This window comes from Trichechus manatus, unplaced genomic scaffold, assembly GCF_000243295.1.
Source record: "Trichechus manatus latirostris isolate Lorelei unplaced genomic scaffold, TriManLat1.0 scaffold00146, whole genome shotgun sequence".
In the NCBI taxonomy this organism is placed as follows: Eukaryota; Metazoa; Chordata; class Mammalia; order Sirenia; family Trichechidae; genus Trichechus; species Trichechus manatus.
Window position 1 is genome coordinate 3052406 of NW_004444082.1, and position 23287 is coordinate 3075692.

General features: G+C 36.9%; 1 protein-coding gene across 8 annotated transcripts in view; it reads left to right on the forward strand.

The window, feature by feature from the left end:
- ANKRD12 (ankyrin repeat domain 12) overlaps positions 1 to 23287 on the forward strand; it is a 196752-nt gene that overhangs the window by 133814 nt on the left and 39651 nt on the right. The window contains exons 1-2 of one of the 8 annotated variants that reach the window (XM_023740049.1): positions 16745 to 16813; positions 21032 to 21135. The exons of 6 other annotated variants lie outside the window; for them this stretch is intronic. Coding sequence is in view for 1 of the 2 variants with exons in the window: in XM_023740048.1 (XP_023595816.1) it covers positions 16750 to 16813 (64 nt within the window). In the remaining variant the exon portion in view is untranslated. Of the gene's footprint in view, positions 1 to 16733; positions 16814 to 21031; positions 21136 to 23287 lie in introns of those variants that run through there. One more of the 8 variants, XM_023740048.1, reaches the window with a different exon arrangement.

Sequence of the window (23287 nt, forward strand, 5' to 3'; positions counted from 1 at the left end):
GTGGGGTTGTTAACCAATGTCATAAAACAATATGTGTACTACTGTTTCATGAGAAACTATTTGTTCTGTAAGCCTTCACCTGAAGTACAATAAAAAAAAACGTATTGAGCTTTGTATGCAGCCATTTAAAGTAGTGTTTATAAATTTTTCTAATGATATGGTAATGTACCTCCTATATGCTGTATATGCCTGACTGTAAGATAATATATAACTATAAGACAACTTAACATTTCCCCAAGCAGCATAAAAAGAAAAAGAAAAAGTCTTGTAGCCTACTTGAATAAATAATTACATTATAGGGGTACAGATAAACTTGTCAGATATCTACTTAAATTATTCATTAATTTAAATATACGTATTTGAAATTCCATATCATATTTATTTAGAAATACTTTTTTTTCCTACTCTGTTATGAAATGGTTTTAAAGAACTGTTCATGTGTATTTTGACCTCAGTGTGAAATGACAGTGTCTCTCATTTTGTCATCACCAGAACCACATTTTAGCCATCTAATGGTTTTCCGTCTTAGCTTCCATTCACAATCTTAAATATACAGCACTTTCAAAATCTAGATAGGATGCTAGCATGGAAAAGTTTATCCTGGATTGCAAATATTCCTTTACTGTTTGTGCTCTCTGTAACATAACCACTTTCAGTACTGTTAAATCGCAACATTTTATTATGAAAATGTTCAAACAGGCAGTAAACTTCAAAAAAATGTACTCACCAACTGCTAGTCAATCCCCTGCACCCACTCCCAAGGCAACCACTGTTCACCATGAACTATTTTTGTATATTCTAGAACTTCATGCAGCATGTGTGTAAGACTTCTTTCACTTAGCATATTGTTGTTGCAAATATCACTCGTTCATTCTTTTTTATCACTGAGTAGTATTCCATTATATGAATATACCACAGTTTGTTGTTTATCCTTTCTAAGCACCTGAGTTGTTTACAGCTTTTGGCTATTAATTGCTAAGAACATTCTTGTGCAAGTCTTTTTGAGGACATATATGTTTTCAAGACATCAAGATTGGAGGAAGATGCATTAACAGCCTGTGTTATGCAGTTGACACGACCTTGCTTGCTGAAAGTGAGGAGGACTTGAAGCACTTACTGATGAAGATCAAAGACCACAGCCTTCAGTATGGATTACACCTCAACATAAAGAAAATAAAAATCCTCACAACCGAACCAATAAGCAACATCATAATAAACGGAGAAAGATTGAAGTTGTCAAGGGTTTCATTTTACTTGGATCCACAGTGAACATCCATGGAAGCAGCAGTCAGGAAATCAGAAGACGCATTTCACTGGCAAATTACCTCTTTTAAAGTGTTGTAAAGCAAAGATGTCACTTTGAAGACTAAGGTGTGCCTGACCCAAGCCATGATATTTTCAGTTGCCACATAGGCATTCGAAAGTTGGACAGTGAATAAGGAAGACCGAAGAACTGATGGCCTTTGAATTGTGATGTTGGCAAAGAATGTTGAATATACCATGGACTGCCAGAAGAATGAACAAATCTGTCTTGGAAGAAGTACAACCAGAATGCTCTTTAGAGGCAAGGATGGTACAACTATGTGTCACATACTTTGGGCATGTTATCAGGAGGGATCAGTCCCTGGAGAAGGATTCATGCTTAGTAAAGTAGAGGGTCAGCGAAAAAGAGGAAGACCTTCAATGAGATGGATTGATACAGTGGCTGCAGCAATGGACTCAAGCATAACAGTGATTGTGACGATGGCGCAGGACTGGGCGGCGCTTTCTTGTATATAGGGTCGCTATAAGTTGGAACCAGCTCGATGGCACCTAACAACAACAATATGTTTTCATTACTCTTGAGTAAAAGCTACGAGAGGAGTTGCAGGGTTGTAGAATAGGTTGATCTTTAGTTTAGAAGAACCTGCCAGACCATTTTCCAAAGTGCTGCAGCACTTTACACTTCCACTAAGACTGCATCCTTGCCAGTGTTTGATGAAAATCTTCTTAATTTAAGACACTCTGGTGGTGATAAGTGGTATCATTACATTTACTTTTTAAATGACCTTTTGAAGCCTATTTACAACATGATCCAGCACTTGTAATTTTGCAATAATTATTACATCTCTCTGGACATTCTTTGCTTTTTTTCTCTTTTTAAGAACTCTCAGGTGGCTTCTATATAAACTTCTATAATTAGGATAGAGCTTTCAGCTGATATGACTTCCAAATAAATATAGTAAAACACAGCCATTTATTGGAATCCATAAAATTTAATTGTGTGAAATGCAGGCTCACTTTATGGTGAGATTAATAAAATGACAAGCCTGCACAACTAGCTGAGCACGAGTTTTGAGCTTTGCAATCTAAAACTGTCCCTGTTGGACCTATAGTTTGGTGACAATTCTGTGTCCTGTGCTTGGGTAGGATTTCTACCAGCAATTCTAGAAATCTCCTGATTAGTTGGGCTTTCATTTCATTGGTCTGATTTTAAGAGATTGAGCAGCAGAGTATTGAGGACACATAGAATCATCATCTTCCTCACCAGTTTCTCCAGATAGGTGTGCTTGCTGTTTCTTTTCCTGGCTTACCGTTCGTTGTACCTGTTATAAGTGTTCTCGTTATACCCAAATTACATCAAGGGGCATGCTGTCTCAAGGGTTTTTCTGTAATTAAGAAAAAACTTTAAAGGACTCTACTATATTTTCTTAACATGATAAAAAATAAATAAATATACTTCAGTCCTAAATTCAACATCTTTATGATGAAACCCTAGGGACATTCCCGTTAAGGTCAACATCAAGGCAAGACTCTTCACTGCTATTTAACACTGTATTGGAGGTTATAGGCGAAGCAATCATTAGACTTGTTGTTGCTAGGTGCTTTAGAGTCAGTCCTGACTCATAGCAACCCTGTGTACAACAGAACGAGAACGAAACACTGCCAGGTCCTGCGCCATCCTTGGATCCGTCGTTATGCTTGAGCCCATTGTTGCAGCCACTGTGTCAGTCCATCTCGTTGAGGGTCCTCCTCTTTCTCACTGACCCTCTACTTTACCAAGCATGATGTCCTTTTCCAGGGACTGGTCCTTCCTGATAACTTGTGCAAAGTACTTGAGACGAAGTCTTGCCATCCTTGCTTCTGAGGAGCATTCTGGCTGTACTTCTTCCAAGACTGATTTGTCCATTCTTCTGGCAGTCCATAGTATATTCAGTATTCTTTGCCAGCACCATAATTCAAAGGCATCATTTCTTCTTTGGTTGTCTTTGTTCACTATCCAGCTTTTATGTGCATATGAGGCAGTTGAAAACACCATGGCTTTGGTCAGGTGCACCTTAGTCCTCAGAGTGACATCTTGGCCTTTTAACACCCCAGTGAGGTCTTTTACAGCACACTTGCCCAGTGCAGTGTGTCATTTGATTTCTTGATTGCTGCTTCCATGGGAGTTTATTGTGAATCTAAGTAAAATGAAATCCTTGACAACGTCAGTCTTTTCTCCATTTATCATGATGTTGCTTTTTGTTCCAGTTTTGAGGATTTTGGTTTTCTTTATGTTGAGGTATAATCCACACTGAAGGCTGTGGTCTTTGCTCTTCCTCAATAAGTGCTTCAGGTCCTCTTCACTTCCAGCAAGCAAGATTGTGTCATGTTCATATTGCAGGTTGTTAATGAGTCTTCCTCCAATCCTAATGCCATGTTCTTCTTCATATAGTCCAACTTCTTGTATTATTTACTCAGCAAATTATTAGACTAGAGAAGACAAAATCGGAGACTAAAAATAGGGAAAGAAGAAATAAATTCTTTGCAGATAGCATGATAATATACCTGGGAAGTCCTAGAGAATCAATGATTGATTAACTCCAGTAATAGAAGAATTTACCCAGTGGTAGCAGGTATCAAATTAACATTCAAACACCAATAGCATTCATATACACAAATAATAACCATTTAAAAGATACAATAAGTGAGGAAACTTTATTTGTCGTAGCAGTTGAAACGTGAAATATTTAAGAATAAACAATTAGCAATGTTCAAAATCTATATGTAGAAAATATAAAATTGAGAGGCACGAAAGTAGACTTAAACAAATGGAAAGACATCCTTGTTCTTGGTTAGGATTTCTTAATGTCATTAAGATGTCATCTCTTCCTAAGTTAAATTACACATTTAATGCAGTAAAAATTCCAACAAGTTTTTTAATGGAGCTAGACAAGTTGATCCTAATATACATACAGGAAAATGAGCACACAAAAGTAGGTAGGAAAACACTGACAAGAAAGAGCTCTGAGGGACAACTACCCTGTTATATATTAAAACATACAGCAAGGCATGTATAATTAAAATAATATAGTACCAACACATGAATAGACAGATCAGTGGTGCAGAATAGGAAATCCAGAAATTAGACCCATATATATATATATTTATATATTTATATATATTTATATATATATAAAATTCTATTACATAATATAGCTAATATCTCAAATCACTGGGGCAAAGACAATCTTTTTAATAAATGATAGGTATTTATTTAAAAATTAGGACAACTGGATACATATTTGGAAAAAAGATAAAATTAAATTCATTCCTCACACCATATCTTAGAATAAACTCCAGCTGGATCAGAGATCTAAATGTAAAAAAGTAAAACTGTACAAGTACTAAAAGAGAACACAGGTGAATTCCTCTTTAACCTTAGTGTAGGCAAAGACATTTAAATGCCTTAAACTCCAAACGGAATTAAAAAAAAAATTTGATAAATTTGACTACAAAAAAATGGGGGAGGGGGACCCTTTTGCATGGCAAAAAACATCATAAGCAAATTTAAAAGACAAATGGGAGAAATAGATTCACAACCTGTATCACAAATAAAGGGCTAATATCCAAAATTTATTAAGGACTTTTAAAAGTTGAGAAAAAAAGATTCAAAAATCCTATAGAAAAATGGGAAAAGGCATGAACAGACAATTCACAGAACTGTAAAAATGTCTCTTTTGTTCAGCTTCACTGAAAACAGGAGAAACAAAAATTAAAATTATACCAGGATACTATTTCTCAGCCATCAGATTGGGAAAATTCAGAAGCTTGTTGATAATAACTGTATTGATGAAGACATGGGGAAACAGGCCCTTCGTACCTTGCTGGTGGAAATGGAGAATGTTACAATCCTAATTGAGGGAGAATGTTCCAGACAGTCTAAAAAGGTGATCCATGAGGCAATATGTGCTCCTGGATTGAAGGGGCGGCGTTGATTATAAAGGACATTATTAGATCATTTGACAAAATTATAGTGTGGGCTGTGGATTAGTATTGATATAAATTTATGAAGTTGACAGCTGTTGTACTATGGTGACGCAAGAGAGTATCCTTTTTTCTTAGGAAATAATCACTGAAGTATTTAGGGATAAAGGGCCATCATATATGTAATATACCCTCATATGGTTCAGAAGAAAATAACGTATATAGGTACATACATATATATGGATATATATAGAGAGAGACCAAGCAAATTATAAAGCAAGTGGGGTAAAATATTAAAAATAGACAAATCTGGTAACATATATGGTGTTTAGTATTTATTTTTCTGTCTGTGAGTTTGAAATTATTTCCAGATAAAATTAAATACATATACAAACACATATTTATATTCTAGTTCTGTCCATTGAAAAGACCTAAAAGCATTGACTAAGCCAGTTGCATTAATCATCCATACTACCCAGATTGATGACATCATTAGTCAGAAAAAGGCCAAGGGCCAGTTGTGATCATCAGTTGCTCATATGCAAGTTCAGGTTGAAGCTGAAGAAAATTAAAACAAGTCCATGAAAGCCAGAGTACCACCTTGAGTGTATCTACCCTGAATTTAGAGAGCATCTCAAGAAGAGATTTGACATATTAACTAATGACTGAAGACCAGAAGAATTGTGAGATAACATTAAGGATATCATACATGAAGAAATAAAAAGGTCATTAAATGGAAAGAAAGAGAAAACAAAATAGAATCAGAAGAAACTTGAGCTTGAATGTAGAATAAAGCAAATGAAATAAACGATAAAGAGCTAAACAGAAGATTTCAAAGGGTGGCTCAAGATGAGAAAATGTAAAGACATGTGCAATGACCTGGAGTTAGAAAACCAAAAGGGAGGAAAACACTCAGCATTTCTCAGATTTCAGTTCAGCTGAAAGAATTGAAGAAAAAATTCAACCTCAAAAAGCAATAATGAAGAATTCTATGGACAAAAAAATTGAACGACAGAAGAAGCATCAAAAGAAGATGGAAGGAATACAGGGTCATTATACTAAGAAACATTGGTCAGTGTTCAGCTATTTCAGGAGGTAGCATATGATGAAAAACCAATGGTACTGAAGGAAAAAGTCTAAGCTATACTGAAGACACTGGTGAAAAACAAGCCTCCAGGAATTGACAGAATACCGATTGAGATGCTTCAATAAATGGATGCATCGTTGGAAGTGCTTGCTCGTCTGTGCCAAAAAATTTGGAGGACAACTACCAGGCCAACTGATTGGCAGAGATCCCTATATATACCCATTCCAAAGATAGGTAATCCAACTGAATGTGGAAATTATCAGACAATATCATTAATATTACATGCAAACAAAATTTTGCTGAAGATAATTCAAAAACAGCTGCAGCCATATATCTAGAGGGAACTGCTAGAAATTTAGGCTGGATTCAAAAGAGAGGGGAATGAAGGATAGCATTGCTGATACCAGATGGATCTTGGCTGAAAGCAGAGAATACCAGAAAGATGTTTACCTGTGTTTTATTGACAAAGGCATTCGACAAGATCATAAAAAATTATGAGTAACATTGTGAAGAATGGGAATTTCAGAACACTTAATATTGCTCATTGAAACCCATGCGTACACCAGGAGGCAGTCATTCGAACAGAACAAGGGGATATTCCGTGCTTTAAAATCAGAAAAGGTGTGTGTCAGGGTTGTATCCCTTTCACCATTCTTATTCAGTCTGTATGCTGAGCAGATAATCTGAGAAGCTGGTCTATATGAAGAAGAACGTGGCGTCAGGATTGAAAGAAGACTAATTAACCTGTGATGTGCAGATGACACAACCTTCCTTACCGAAAGTGAAGAGAACTTGAAGCACTGACTGATGAAGATCAAAGACTACAGCCTTCAGTATGGATTACACCTTAATATAAATAAAACAAATGAACGAATAAGCAACATCATGATAAATGGAGAAAAAATTAAAGTATTCAAGGATTTCATTTTACTTGGATCCACAATAAATACCCATGGAAGCAGCAGTCAAGAAATCAAACGACAAGTGGGGCCAAGATGGTGGAGTAGTCAGATGCTTCTCATGGTCCCTGTTAAAACAAAGACCCGAAAAAACAAGTGAATCGATTATATGACAATCTAGGAGCCCTGAATATCAAAGACGAAGTTGAGGATTCGGACTGAGCAGCAGGGGGAGGGAGAGACAGTTCAGAAGCAGAGAGGATTTGCCAGACCTGACCTGGCTGGCGCCTGGCAGGCTGAGACAAGAAGTAGAGCTTGGGACATGTTTTCCACATCCTGCTACAACAAGTAGCAACCAGGAGCACTTGGGAGAAATCGAGTGGTGGAGAGTCTACTCAAGCCTCCGGAACCAAGGAGAAGCAGTGCTAAATCAGCGAAAGAGATATACCAGTGTCTAACCTACTGCACAGATCAAAAAAGCCCTTTCCCCCTTTTGGAAGTACTTCTCTCTCATTTAGCTGCCACCTTCCCGCTCTGCTCCGGGTCCTGGTCTGGCTTCAGTGATTGCAGCGTCCCCTGGCCTGGAGGTAGGACCTGTTGCATGCCTTGAGCCATTCTCCCAGCTTTGAAGAGGGAACAAATTAACAAACGTGAAAAAATAATATACTAGCTCCCCTAAGCTGGGAACTCAGGGCAGGCACAGCCCCTTTGACTAGACACAGGCATAAAGGATCCATGGACTTTGAATGCCTTTCACCCCTCCATAGACTTCTGTGGGCCCATTTCAAAAGCATAGGCCCTAATTAACACAGTACAACAGGGTATATACCTGAAGCCCATTTTCAGCTGTAAGGTGGAGTGGCAGATTTGTGACATTTGAAACCACTCTGCCCATTAAGAAGGGTCATCACCTACCCATATTAGGGGCCTGACCACTGGTAGCTCCACCCACTCGACCTAGCCACACATGACGGGTCCAAGAATAAGTGGTGCCCCCCAGTCCTTAAAGCCAACAACAATGGGTGCAAAAGGCCAGCTGCAAAACCCACCCACCTATGCACTGTAGGGAACAGGGACACACCTTCCACCCAGACACTAAGGGGCAGCCGTCAGCCCCCTGCCTTGCTCAGCGCATGACTCCCTACTGCAGCCACATACCTGTGCCTACTCCATTCACCCCTGCCCATCTAGGACTGTAGGTGAGACCTGCACCACACAGTCAGTGATCGATGATCTGGACACCTGGCTGGCTGAATCCACACAAGAAAAGTAAACGGACTCCTGGGCTCACATACCTAGTAACAACTCTAACTATTTGGTGACAGGGTGTGACAGTTTCAGAGACGCCAATAATCAAAGTAGCTCACATGACCAGCCTACTTGGGCACATAAAAATAAAAGAAGCTAGGATGTAGTAAGCAAACGTAAATAAATGTAATAACTTATTGACGGCTCAGAGACAACAGTCAATATCGAGTCACATAAAGAGGCAGACCAAAATGGCTTCAGCAAGCAACCAATACAAAACAACCAAGAAACCTCCCGGAGGAAGAGAACTTCGTAGAATTACCAGAGGTAGAATTCAAAAGATTAACATAGAGAGCTCTTCAAGAGATCAGGAAGGAGATTAGGCAAAATGCAGACCAAGCCATGAAACACAAAGACAAAGCAACAGAGGGACTTAAGGTTATACAAGAGCAAAATGACAAACTTAACAGGCTGCAAGAATCCAGAGACACAGAAAACAGAAATCCAGAAGATTAACAATAAAATTTCAGAATTAGACAACTCAGTAGAAAGTCGTAAGAGCAGAATCGAGGAAATAGAAGTCAGACTTAGTGAGATTAAACATAAAGCACTTGACACCAACTTATTTGAGGAAAAATCAGATAAAAGAATTTTCAAAAAATGAAAAAACTGTAAGAATTATGTGGGACTCTGTCAAGAGGAATAACCTACGAGTGATTGGAGTACCAGAACGGGGAGTGGGGGATGGGGAGAATAACAGAAAATACAGAGAGAATTATTGAAGATTTGTTGGCAGAAAACTTCCCTGATACCGTTAGAAGATATCTATCCCAGAAACTCATCGAACCCCACACAAGATAGATCCTAAAAGAAAGTCACAAAGACATGTTATAATCAAACTTGCTAAAACCAAAGATAAAGAGAGAATTTTAACAGCAGCTAAGGATAAACGAAAGGTCATCTACAAAGGAGAGTCAATAAGACTAAGCTCAGACTACTCAGCAGAAACCATTCAGGCAGGAAGGCAATGGAATGACATATGTAAAGCCTTGAAGGAGAAAATTTGCTGGCCAAGAATTATGTCCAGCAAAACTTTCTCAAATACGATGATGAAATTAGGGCATTTCCAGATAAACAAGCTTAGGGGTTTTGTAAAAAACCAAAGGAAAATTACAGAAATTTTAAAGGGAGTCCTCTGGTTAGAAAATCAGTAACATCAGATAACAACCTAAGACTAGAACACAGGACAGAACAACCAGATATCATCCCACATAGGGAAATCACAATAATAAAGCTAAAACACTGAAAATAGGGAAACAGAGACATCAATGTGCAAAAGATGACAACATTAAAACAAAAGAGAGAGACTAATGTAGTCATAGAACTTTCATATGGAGAGAAAGTGAAGACGATATCAAGAAATAAAAGATTGGTTTAAACTTACAAAAATAACTAAATATTAAGGTAACCACAAAGGAAATTAATGAACCTACACATGAAAATAAAGAAGAAAAACATAAAAACTCAGCAAATACAAAATCAACTACAATAAAAAAGATGAAAAGATAAGAAAGAAAAATGACTCAGCACAGAAAATTAAGTGGAACAAAGAAACTGTCAGCAACACAAAAAAAAGACATCAAAATGACAGCACTAAACTCATACCTGTCAAAAATTACGCTGAATGTAAGTGGACTAAATGCACCAATAAAGAGACAGAGAGTGGGAGAATGGATTAAAAAAACATGATCCGTCTATATGCTGCCTACAGGAGACACACCTTAGACACTCATGGAGACAAACTAAAACTCAAAGGATGGAAAAAAATTTTTCAAGCCAACAACAGTCAAAAAAGAGTGGCAATATTAATCTTTGCCAAAATAGACTTCAAAGCAAAATCCGCCACAAATGATAAGGAAGGACACTATATAATGATTAAAGGCTCAGTACACCAGGAGGACAAAACCATATTTATGTACCCAACAACGGGTCCAAAATACATAAACTCTAACAGCATTGAAAGGAGAAATAGACAGCTCCACAATAATCGTAGGAGACTTAAACACACCACTTTCGGTTAAGGACACAACATCCAGAAAGAAGCTCTGTAAAGACATGCAAGATCTAAATGCCACAGTCAGCCAACTTGATCTCATAGACATATACCAAACACTCCACCCAACAGCAGCCAAGTATACATTGTTTTCCAGCGCACGTGGAACATTCTCCAGAATAGACCACGTATTAGGTCATAAAGTAGCCCTTTACAGAATCCAAAGCATCGAAATATTACAAAGCATCTTTATTGACCCTAAAGCCATCAAAGTAGAAATGAACAACAGAAAAAGCAAGGAAAAAAAATTAAACACATGGAAACTGAACAACACCTTCCTCAGAAACTACTGGGTTATAGAAGAAATTAAGGATAGAATAAAGAAATCCACAGACTCAAATGAGAATGAAAATAACATCCTACCAGAACCTTTGGGATATAGCAAAAGCAGTGCTCAGAGGTCAATTTATAGGAATAAATGCACACATCCAAAAAGATGAAAGGGCCAAAATCAAAACATTAAACCTACAACTCAAACAACTAGAAAGAGAGCATCAAAAGAAGCCCTCGGGCACCAGAAGAAAGGAAATAACAAAAATTAGGGCAGAATTACATGAACAAGGAATAGAAAAACAATGGAAAGAATTAACAAGACAAAAACTGGTTCTTTGAAAAGATCAACAAAATTGATAAACCATTGGCCAGACTGACAAAAGAAAAACAGGAGAGTAAACAGATAACCTGAATAGGAAATGAGATGGGCCGTATCACAGCAGACCCAACTGAAATTAAAAGAATCATAACAGAGTACTATGAAAAATTGTACTTCAACAAATTTGAAAACCTAGAAGAAATCAACAAATTTCTATAAACACACTACCTACCTAAACTAACACAGAGGTAGAACAACTAAGTAAACCTGTAACAACAGAAGAGATTGAAGAGGTAATTTAAAAACTCACAACAATAAAAAAAAGCCCTTGCCCTGACAACTTCGCTGGAGAATTCTACCAAACTTTCAGAGAAGAGCTAACACCAGTATAACTAAAGGTATTTCAGAGCATAGAAAAGGATGGGATACTCCCAGACTCATTCTATGAAGCCAGCATAACCCCAATACCAAAACCACAAAAAAAATTACAGACCAGTATCCCTCATAAACATTGACGCAAAAATCCTCAACAAAATTCCAGCCAATAGAATTCAGCAGTATATCAAAAAAAAATTCACCATGATCAAGTGGGATTTATACCAGATACTCAGGGATAGTTCAGCATTAGAAAAACAATCAATGTGATCCATCACATAAATAAAAGACAAGAAACACGTGATCTTACCAATTGATACAGAAAAGGCATCTGACGAAGTCCAGCACCCATTCATGTAAAAACTCGCAACAAAATAGGAATAGAAGGAAAATTCCTCAACATAATTTAGGGGCATTTATACAAAGCCAACAGCCAACATCGTCCTAAATGGAGAGAATCTGAAAGCATTCCCCTTGAGAACAGGAACCAGACAAGGATGCCCTTTATTCACCATTGTGCTAGAAGTCGTAGCTAGGGCAGTTAGGTTAGAAAAAGAAATACAAAGCGCATCCAAATTGATAGGGAAGAGGTCAAAGTATCTCTTTTTGCAGATATGATCTTACACACAGACAACCCCAGGGAATCCACAAGAAAACTACTGGAACTGATAGAATATTTCAGCAAAGTATCAGGATACAAGGTAAACATACAAAAATCAGTTGGATTCCTCTACACTAACAAAGAGAACTTGAAAGAGGAAATCAGCAAATCAATACCGTTTACAGTAACCCCCAAGACGATAAAATACTTGGGAATAAATCTAACCAGAGACATAAAAGACCTATACAGTGAAAACTACAAGATGCTACTGCAGGAAACCAAAACAGACCTGCTTAAGTGGGAAAACATACCTTGCTCATAGATAGGAAAACTCAGCATTGTGAAAATGTCAGTTCTACCCAAAGTGACCTACGGATACAATGCAATCTCGATCCAAATTCCAGCTGCATTTTTTAATGAGATGAGGAAGCAAATCACCAACTTCATATGGAAAGGGAAGAGTCTCCAGATGAGTAAAGCATTACCGAAGAAGAACAACAAAGTGGGAGGCCTCACCCTTCCTCATTTTAGAACCTATTATACCACCACGGGAGTCAAAACAGCATGGTACTGGTACAACAACAGATATATGGACTAGTGGAACAGAATTGAGAATCCAGAGATAAATTCATGAGCAGCTGATATTTGACAAAGGCCCAAAGTCTGTTAATTGGGGAAGAGACACTCTCTTTAAGAAATGGTGCAGGCATAACTGGATATCCATCTGCAAAAAACTGAAACAAGACCTGTACCTCACACCATACACAAAAACTAACTTAGATCAAAAATCTAAATATAAAATCAAAATCGATAAAAATTGTGGGAGAAAAAATAGGGACAATGCTAGCAGCCCTAATACATGGCACAAACAGAATGCAAAACATAAGTAACTGTGCACATACACCAGAAGAGAAACTAGATAACTGGGAGGTCCCAAAAATCAAACACTTACGCTCATCAAAAGACTTCACCAAAAGAGTCAAAAGACAACCTACAGACTGGGAAAAAGCTTTTGGCTACAACAAATCCGATCAGTGTCTAGTCTCTAAAATCTACAAGATACTGCAAAACCTCAACAACAAAAAGACAACTCAATTGAAAAATGGGCAAAGGATATGAACAGAGACTTCGCCAAAGAAGACCTTCAGGCAGCTAACAGACACATGACGAAATGCTCACAATCATTAGCCGTTAGAGAAACCCAAATTGAAACTACAGTGAGAAACCGTCTCACCCCAACAAGGCTGGCATTAATCCAAAAAACACCCAATAATAAATGTCGGAGAGATTGTGGAGAGACTGGAACACTATGTACACTGTTGGTGGGAATGTAAAATGGTACAGCCATTTTGGAAATCGATTTAGCGCTTCTTTAGAAAGCTAGAAATAGAAGTACCATACAATCCAGCATTCCCACTCCTTGTAATATATCGTAGAGAAATAAGAGCCATCACACGAATAATATATGTACATCCATGTTCATTGCAGCACTGTTCACGATAGCAAAAAGATGGAAACAACCTAGGTGCCCATCAACAGATGAATGGATAAATGAATTATGGTATATTCACACAATAGAATACTATACAATGATGAAGAATGATGAATCCATAAAACATAACATGGAGGAATGTGGAAGGCGTTAATGCTGAGTGAATTTAGTCGGTCGCAAAAGGACAAATATTGTATAAGACCACTATTGTAAGATCTCAAAAAAAGGTTTAAACACAAAAGACATTCTTTGATGGTTATGAGGGTGGGGAGGGAGGGAGAAGGGTATTCACTAACTAGATAGTAGACAAGAATTGTCTTAGCTGAAGGGAAGGACAGCACACACTACAGGGGAAGTCAGCATAACTGGACTGAACCAAAGCTAAGAAGTTTCCTGAATACAACCATACACTTCGAGGGACAGAGTAGCAGGGGCGGGGGTCTGGCGACCATGGTTTCAGGGGGCATCTAAGTCAATTGGCATAACAAAGTTTATTAAGAAAATGTTCTGCATCCCACTTTAGTGAATGACGTCTGGGGTTTTAAAAGCTAGTGAGCCGCCATCTAAGATGCATCAGTTGGTCCCAACCTATCTGGAACAAAGGAGAGTGAAGAACACCAAAGACACAAGGAAAGTATTAGCCCAAGAGACAGAAAGGGCCACATAAACCAGAGACTTCATCAACCTGAGACCGGAAGAACTACTGTGCCCGGCTACCACCAATGACCGCCTTGACAGGGAACACAACAGACAGTCCCTGACAGAGCAGGAGAAAAGTGGGGCGCAGAACTCAAATTCTAGTCAAAAGACCAGACTTAATGGTTTGATTGAGACTGGAGAGATCCTAGAAGACATGACCCCCGGACTCTCTGTTTGCCCAAAACTAAAAGCATTCCTGAGGCCAACTCTGAAGACAAAGATTAGACTGGACTGTAGGTTATAAAATGATAACTCGTGAAGAGTGTGCTGCTTAGCTCAAGTAGATACATGAGACTAAATGGGCAGCTCCAGAGGTGAGATGAGAAGGCAGAGAGGGTCTGGAGCTGGTTGCATGGAAACGGGAAATCAGGGGTGGAAAGGAGGAGTGTGCTGTCACAGTATAGGCAGAGCAGGTAGGGTCACGTGACTATGTATAAATTTTTGTATGAGAGACTAATTTGAATTGTAAACTTTCACTTAAAAGTGCAACAATAAAAAAAATTTAAAACACATGAAAAATAAATAATGGAAGAATAAAGCAAAAACTAATGAAAATGTTTACCTAATAGGAGAAGAAATAAAATGGGAGTGAATATGAAGTGTTATGGTCTTTTTGAAAAACAGCCTGGCAGTAGCTAACAAAATTTAAGAGCTGTTGTCTTTTACAGATATATACTGTAGTATTTTATGGATGAAATGGTATGATGAATGGAATGTGCTTCAAAATAATTCAGGAGTGGTGTGAATGGGGAGGTGTGTATGGGGAAAGATTGGCCCAAGGTTAATAGGTACATGGGGGTTCTATACAACATTCTGTCTGCTTGCATAAGTTTGAATTTTACCATCATTTTAAAAAAAGTTTTTAAGAATACTTTTAACCCTTGATCTGATACATTTCTAGGTATAACCCATGTTTATTGCAACACTGTTTTTAGTGGCAAAAAATAGTACATAACCATCACTCAAGATTATAAATTAATCGTAATATCCCATTTTTGTAAAATGAATAAGTTTTAAAAACTCATTTGTGTACGATTTTATAAGCATGGTACAAAATATAGAAGGACATATCCCAGGCTGTTCCAGCATGTGTTGGGAGGGAGGTGGCAGAGGAGGCTATCATTTGTGTGGAGAGAAGGGAAGTAGAGCTGGACACAATCCTGTGATCATATTTTTGTACACATAAATTTACATGGCTCCGTCAACAAAATCTCTCTTACGCCCTTCCCTTCATAACTAAGCTTTGTCAGATGCATTGTAGACTGATTTCTACTTCAGCCTCTACCAGTCTGTCAAACCTGTTTTTACTTAGATCACAAATGATGTAATTGTCAGATCTCTTAGCTACATTTTAGTCCTTTTTAATCTCTGTAGAATTTGACAATGTTGACTATGTTGTTCTTCGTAAAATTCTCCTGCTTTTGGTTTCTGAGACATAATTCTTTCCTAGCATTCATTAGCTTCCCAAACCGTGCTTCATCCCCTTTCCACACACCCCAGTGTTGGCTTTTCCCTGGACTTTTACTTTCTGGAACCTCTTCTCATACTATGTATTCTGCCAGATAAGGTTCACCCACATTCACAGTGTGAGCTGCCATCTAGATGTGAGGACATCCAAATATATATCTTTATCCTAGACCTTTAAGCTTTAGACCTTTATGTGTAGCTGCCCTCCAGATATTACTGCTTTGATTTCCCACAGGAGTCTGAGAAATCAGCGTACCCAAATAGAACCTCTTTTTTCCCCATTCATGCTCCTCTGCTTTGATCAATGGTTTATCATCATTCACCTATCAGTATTACTCATATACTTGGGAGTCATCCTAAACTCCTCTTCCTCTTTTTCCTCCAGCTCAATTATTGAGCAACTATTTTTAGTACCCATGATGTGTTAAACATTGTTTACGCACTGGGGATATGGCTGAATAAGGAAAAAAGAGAAACTAGCATAATCATCCACTAAGCCCTGTCAGTTTCGACTTTCAAAATACTGTGTAAGCCCAGCTAACAGTTACAAGCTGAAAGTCATTTGAACATCTTTGTGCTGTGTACAGTCAGGTTATAATAGCTGAAATTGCATTAGCTTCTGTGAGAAAGTAAGAATATACAATTGGAAAAGTAGAAATATTTTTATGTAATATTTTAATTCTCTTGTTATTTATTATGCCTACCAACTCTTTAGTTTTGGTCTCTTCAGAAAACTATAGATGTGAAAAGTAGCTTTGGTTATAAACTTTCTATTAAAAAGAAGTGCTACAACAGATTTCTCCCACAGAAGAAGAAAGGTATCTTATTTGAACTTAAATGTTTAATTAGAGTGGAGCACGTCTGCTGGAACCTTTTTAATTTTCACTAATCTTGATTGTTTCATGTGTTCATCAGCTATGTATTGATTTTTCAGAATATTTATTTTCCACATGGTGAATATGCCTGAATTATTGCTTGGTCAAAGTCCCTCAAGGAATGATGCAAAAATCATCAGTAAGTATCATACAGAGATTTTGGAGTTGCTGAAAGACTGATGAAAATACCCAAAATTTATCACTTAATTTACATGAGGTCCTTGTTAGAACTTAACTTTAGCAAACTTCACCCAGTCTAAATTCAGAACTTATGAATATTTTATAGAGAGTTAATTAACTACCCATATAGATGTTTTTATATGTGGAGCCTGATAATACCGTTACCCATCTTGGTATATCATGTCATCCATGTGACAGATCCACTTTAAGTGCTACGAATGTAGGGAATATAACCAAGACTATGAATTTCAGAACTTAATAAATTTGGGGTAAATTAAGCAGTGTTATAGATGTAGCATTCTAAATGATGGTTTATTCCGTTAGGTATTGTGCTTTAGGCCAGTGCTACTCAGAGTAGCTGTTCCACAAACTGTCCCTTGTCCTCAGTATAAGGAGTTTGTGCTAGACTGTAAATCAGTGCACCTCTTCTTCCATCAAAAAATCTTGTTATGTCAGCTGAACTATAAGCAGTGTACTTAGTAATATAATTGATTTCCATTTTGGTTCAAGCTCCTTATTTCATCACGAATCAGTAATAAACGCTTGCAGATTGACCTCATGTCACGGACCACACTTTGTGTAGAAGTTTTATATCACGTGTATCAGACATTTATGATATTGTTACAGGGATAAGTTTCCTGTTTAATACCGCTTATTTTATACAAATATGTGGTACTTTTAAATTTGCATAATTCTTTTGTATTTTCCCTCTTAACTTCTGTTCTTTTCCCACAGTCTTATTCCATATTATCTTTCTGTACAGAGATTCTAATAATAGTGTCTGCCACAAGTAATTGCTTCTTACCACCCTGCTCAGAACTCAGTCATATTCAGAGAGCCAGATCATGCTTGTAAGCCATAATCATATCACACAATGCCTGCTGCTGATAATTTCTGACACTCATTAACTGCCAAAGTAGAAATTCTGTTACAAGTTTGCAGGCACTGATTTTATTACTTAGAGTGCTTAATGGACAAATTGGAAAATGCCATTTTCAAAAGAGCTAGTCACATTTTTCTTATCTTTGCCAGTAATTTGGCCTTGTTTATTAAGCAGCTGCTGTGAACTTTCTTGACTTGCATACTTCATCTTAACCGAGGGGATCCTCCATCATGATAAATAGACGAGCTACAGAGTCTGCTGTAGAACAGATGAGGAAACTTCAAAAGACAGTGATTTATTGTTACTCACTGGTATTTACTGAGAGCATTTCTGTGTTATAAAATACACAAAATCACCAGTAATTTGAAGTCTTATTTTTTCAATGTTAAAATAGCAAATTGTGCTATTACAAGTATGTTGTCATAATTTGTAAAACTCATTTCCTCAGTTTTATATTTCAGGAACTATGAAAATACTACTGTTGGTACATGCATATATTGAGTTACATCAGCTGATAACTCAGGAGATCAAAAAAATTGTTTAAGGCAAAGTATACCAGAAATTTTTATCAAATGGATTATGTGATGTTAACAGTTTAAGTAAGAAGAAGCATCACCTTAGGAAGTTTTAAAGCAAACCTTTTGATTTTAGATGTATACAAGCTATAGTAAGAGGTTATATAGGATGTTTTTAGGATGTCCATATATATATATATCAAAATATTTGATCACTAGGAATTTAGACAATAGGCAGTTTTATCAAGACGTAAGGTAGAGTAAAGGAGTTTGCATGTTAGTATACCTAGATTTAAAGAGTCTTCCTGCTTCCCAAATGGCATGCTTTAAAAACTTGCAGTAGACTCACTAGGTAATAGGGGCTAGACCTAATACGGAAAATTGCAATCCACTTCTAACCTTAGAACATTATTTTATTTAACCAGGACTGTTAGCAGCTTCCTTGATTAAACCTGTTCTGGAGTTGTTGAGTAGCAGTAAGCACCATGTCTGATTTTCATCACCTTTTATTTTTCACATAAAACCTGTGGTATCTATCAGTACTTAGAGGAAATAAAATAGACACTTAGGTATCTATTAGATGCAGAGGGCTAAGTGTGTATCATAGTAAGCGGTGAGATTTCCTTTCTTTATGACCACTTGAATGACCAATTAAAAGAAATTCCATTAAGAGTTCTGCAAGCTCTACTTTTTCTCCGTTTTGTGACATATATGGTGCACTTTACACAGAGTTCTGAATTTTCATTTTTAAGCTTTTTTAGGAACATCACCAACTTGCTTTTACCTGAATCTTAAGCAAACAAAATCTGTACCATTCTCATATTTGAAAATCACTGCTTTTAAATCAATACAGATTTTATCATGTGGTTTATGTGGATTAATTAGATCAACCTATTTCCAAAAGTTAAGAACTTTAAATTTTATGTGGAACATATTGTGTGTGTGTGGGGGGGGGGACATATATATGTGTGTGTATATATATTTATTTACACACACACACACAGAGATATACACATATATATGTCAAATGGAGAAAACAAGGAAATACGAATACATAAATTACCTATAAACTGTAAAAATTCACTTTAGCAGTGTCTAAAAATTATATAAGTTCTGTATTCTTATTTGACTTGCTCATGTATCAAAAAAATGAGAAATTACGGTTGCGACTCAGCTGTTCTCTCAGTGTCTGTAAATGAATATATTATTACCTTAGTCTTTAAATTTTGTTACATAAGATAATAGTCTGGTAAATATCTCTCTCTGAAGTTCATGTAAATTTCAGGCGTTCTTGCCAAAAAACAAAAAAGTAGAATTGCTTATTGCAGATAACAAAACTAATAGAGTTTTTGTAAAAAAAAAAAAAATTGTTAGCTTGATGATTTTCCCTTAAAACTGAATTTCTACCAATGCCTAACAACTTAAAGTGAGTCTGTCACATAATTATAGTAGTTGAGATGTTGCTAACTATTAAAGACTAAAACTCTACATAAAAGGTACATTTGGGCAGAACCCTAAAAAATTAAAAACGCTTGGTTTAAAATAATTAATTATATATGCAACATTTGACTAAGTTCACCTTTAGCTATGTCGTCCTGTCCGCACAAAAATGTTTTATCTAGTCATGGTTAAATGGACCTCTGTGTAATACATACTGATGGTGGTATAGCTGAGACTGGGTGATTTTTGTCAGTTTCCTTTAGTAACATCAAAATTTTTGTAGTGATGTCAGTTCTGTTTTTAGAGGAAAAAATGTCAATTAATTTATAGTTGTAAAATCAGCCATATGTTATTGATGTTTAGTAGAAAGGCAGTGTATGATAACTGACTCGGAGTATATGGAGTTATGTGGTGCTTGATTTTATTTCTTACGTTGGTTTGGCTTTTACACTTAGTATTTTTTAGATATTGATTTTGTTCTCTTCCCTCCTCAGCTCACCCCCTGAACACTGACTGTAATTCTCTTATCTGTATTAATGTAGAAATATATGAAAATATATTCTCATCTGGCATAGTTATTTCAATAGATGTATGACTTATTTTCTCCTGTAAAGTAGAATTAAAACACCTAACCTTTATTTAGGAGAACTGAGGTTTAAAAATGCTCATTTCCCTGCATCTTAGTCACTTTAGAGATGAGAAAGTTGTAAAGATTTGTTTCCTAAAATGCAGGTGCATTTTTTCTGTTACCTCTCTGGCTAGGTAACATAAATAACAGTTACATTTATTTAACTAATTATTAAATATATTAGTTGTGATTAGTGAACTGTTGCAGAACAAAAGAACATACTACCCAAAATAGGCATAGAAGAGACCCATTGCAACTATGAATACATTTCTCCCAATTAAGCCCCAGAGGCCTTCTTGGGCTAGAGTCAACTTATTCAGGGAACAGTGTCAACTGGAAGACTGAGATTAAAGATAGCCACAGATTACTACAAATAGCCCTCTCGCTCAGGGGGGAGGCCTGTTGTAGATACTCTTAAACAAAACTGCTGAAGAAACCTGTTTTTTCCTTTATACGTATGAAAAGAAATCCAGAGATTCAAGGGAAATCACCTGAATGAAAGACGAGAAGAGCCAAGCAGAACAAACAGAACAGTTGGTCCTGGAGAATGTAAATAATATAGGAAACAGTTCTTCTTAGTATCCTTGGGGCTCACAGAGGGCAATTGATCCATCAACAAAAACAAGCAGCTTCTATGGAAAAGAGTAATCAGAGAACAAGAAAGTTCTTGGAACTAAAAATACGATTTCTGAAATTAAATATTTTATAAAGGACAAAAGAACAGACTTGGATGTTGGTGAAGATCTAGCTTGAGATCCAGAAGAGCAGCATGGAAAACATACAGAAGAAAAGGCATTAGAAATATGAAAGAAATGGTAAGAAACATACACACGATGTGATTATTCACCTTATAAGAAAGAGTAAATTCTGGGAAGAGTAATTTTTTTCAATTGAAGAAAGTTTCCCTTAACTGAAAAAAGACTTAAGTTTTTAAATCCGAATAGAATTTAAAAAGAAGGAAAAGAAAGGGAAAAAACTCAACAATTCCAGGTATATCAGTGTTTCAAGGATAAAGATAAAAAAAATTCTGTAAGCTTCCAGAATGCAAGGCAAATGTATTACCCTGAAAAGAAAGAGACTGGCATCAGATTTCTCATTTTTAAAAATGTTTCTAAAAGGACAGGTAGAGCCATACTTAAACATTCTAAGAAAAATAAATATGACCCTAGAATTCCATTCCCAAGCCCACTGTCCCTCAAGTAAAACATCTTTGGGCATACTTTTTATTCTTTCTGAAAAAATTATTCAAGCGTATCACTTTTCAGTAACACAAAGTAGAAGTTTAAGAGGAGGATACAAAGACTAACCCAGTATTTTGATGAAAAAATTCCAGAATGACAGTAATAACTAATTGGCAGCTTTTAGAACAGAATGTCAGCTTTGTGAAGGATGTTATCTTTCTTGAGAGTAGACATCAGTACATGTATTGGATAACTTAGATTCCGAGAGTTCCGCTGTGTCATAGTATTGATGACATGTTGTCTATTCTGATGAATGAGGGGGGAAAAGCCAAAATTCCACAGAAAATAACCTGTATCAACAATTCATGGACTAAATATGAAGAAAGCTAAAATATGGCAGGTTTTGGGACAGCTCATGAAGTAATAAGAATGGCAAAAACAGGCCTGTCTCTTGACCAGATAATTGAGAAGGGCTAAGAGGACAGACTTGAGGTGTAGAAGGTTAACTTTCTAAGTTAAATTCAAAAATCAAATGTAGTACTTTTCAAGTAGATTATAAAGAATGATTTTTTTATGGGTAGCTTTTTTCTTCTTTACCCATCTGTATTTTTCAGGTCTTCATACTGACACAAGTAAAAATACTGGAAATAACAAACGTTGGTGAGGCTATGGGAAGATTGGAACTCTTATACACTGCTGGTGGGAATGCAAAATGGTACAACCACTATGGAAAACAATATGGCGCTCCTTAGAAAGCTAGAAATAGAAATACCATATGATCCAGCAGTCCCACTCCTAGGAATATATCCTAGAGAAATAAGAGCTGTCACATGAATAGACATATGCACACCCATGTTCATTGCAGCATTGTTCACAATAGCAAAAAGATGGAAACAACCTAGATGCCCATCAACAGATGAATGGATAAGCAAACTATGGTACATACGCACAATGGAATACTACACAATGATAAAGAACAATGATGAATGTGCAAAGCACCTCATAACATGGATGAAACTGGAGGACATTATGCTGAGTGAAATAAGTCAATCACAAAAGGACAAATACTGTATGAGACCTCTACTATAAAAATTCATGAAAAGGTTTACACACAAAAACAATCTGATGGTTACGAGGGAGAGGAGGAGTGGGAATGGAGAAACACGAGACAGTAGATAAGTGGTGACTTTGGTGAAGGGTAAGACAGTACACAATACTGGGGAAGCCAGCACAACTTGTACAAGGCAAGGTCATGGAAGTTCCATGGAAACTTCCAAACTCCCTGAGGGACCAAATTACTGGGCTGAGGGCTATGGGGTCCATGGTCTCGGAGAACATCTAGCTCAATTGGCACATAACATAGTTTATGAAGAAAATGTTCTACATCTGACTTTGGTGAGTAGCGTCCGGGGTCTTAAAAGCTTTTGAGCAGCCATCTAAGATACTCCACTGGTCTCACCCCTTTGGGAGCAAGGGAGAATGAAGAAAACAAAAAACACAAGGGAAAGATTAGTCCAAAGGACTAATGGACCACAGCTACCATAGCCTCTACCAGACTGAGTCCGGCACAACTAGATGATGCCTGGCTACCACCACCAACTGCGCTGACAGGGATCACAATAGAGCGTCCCAGACAGAGCTGGAGAAAAATAATAGAACAAAATTCTAACTCACCAAAAAAAAAAAAAAAAAGACCAAACTTACTGGTCTGACAGAGATTGGAGAAACCCTGAGAGTATTGCCCCCGGACACCCTTTTAGCTCAGTAATGAAGTCACTCTTAAGGT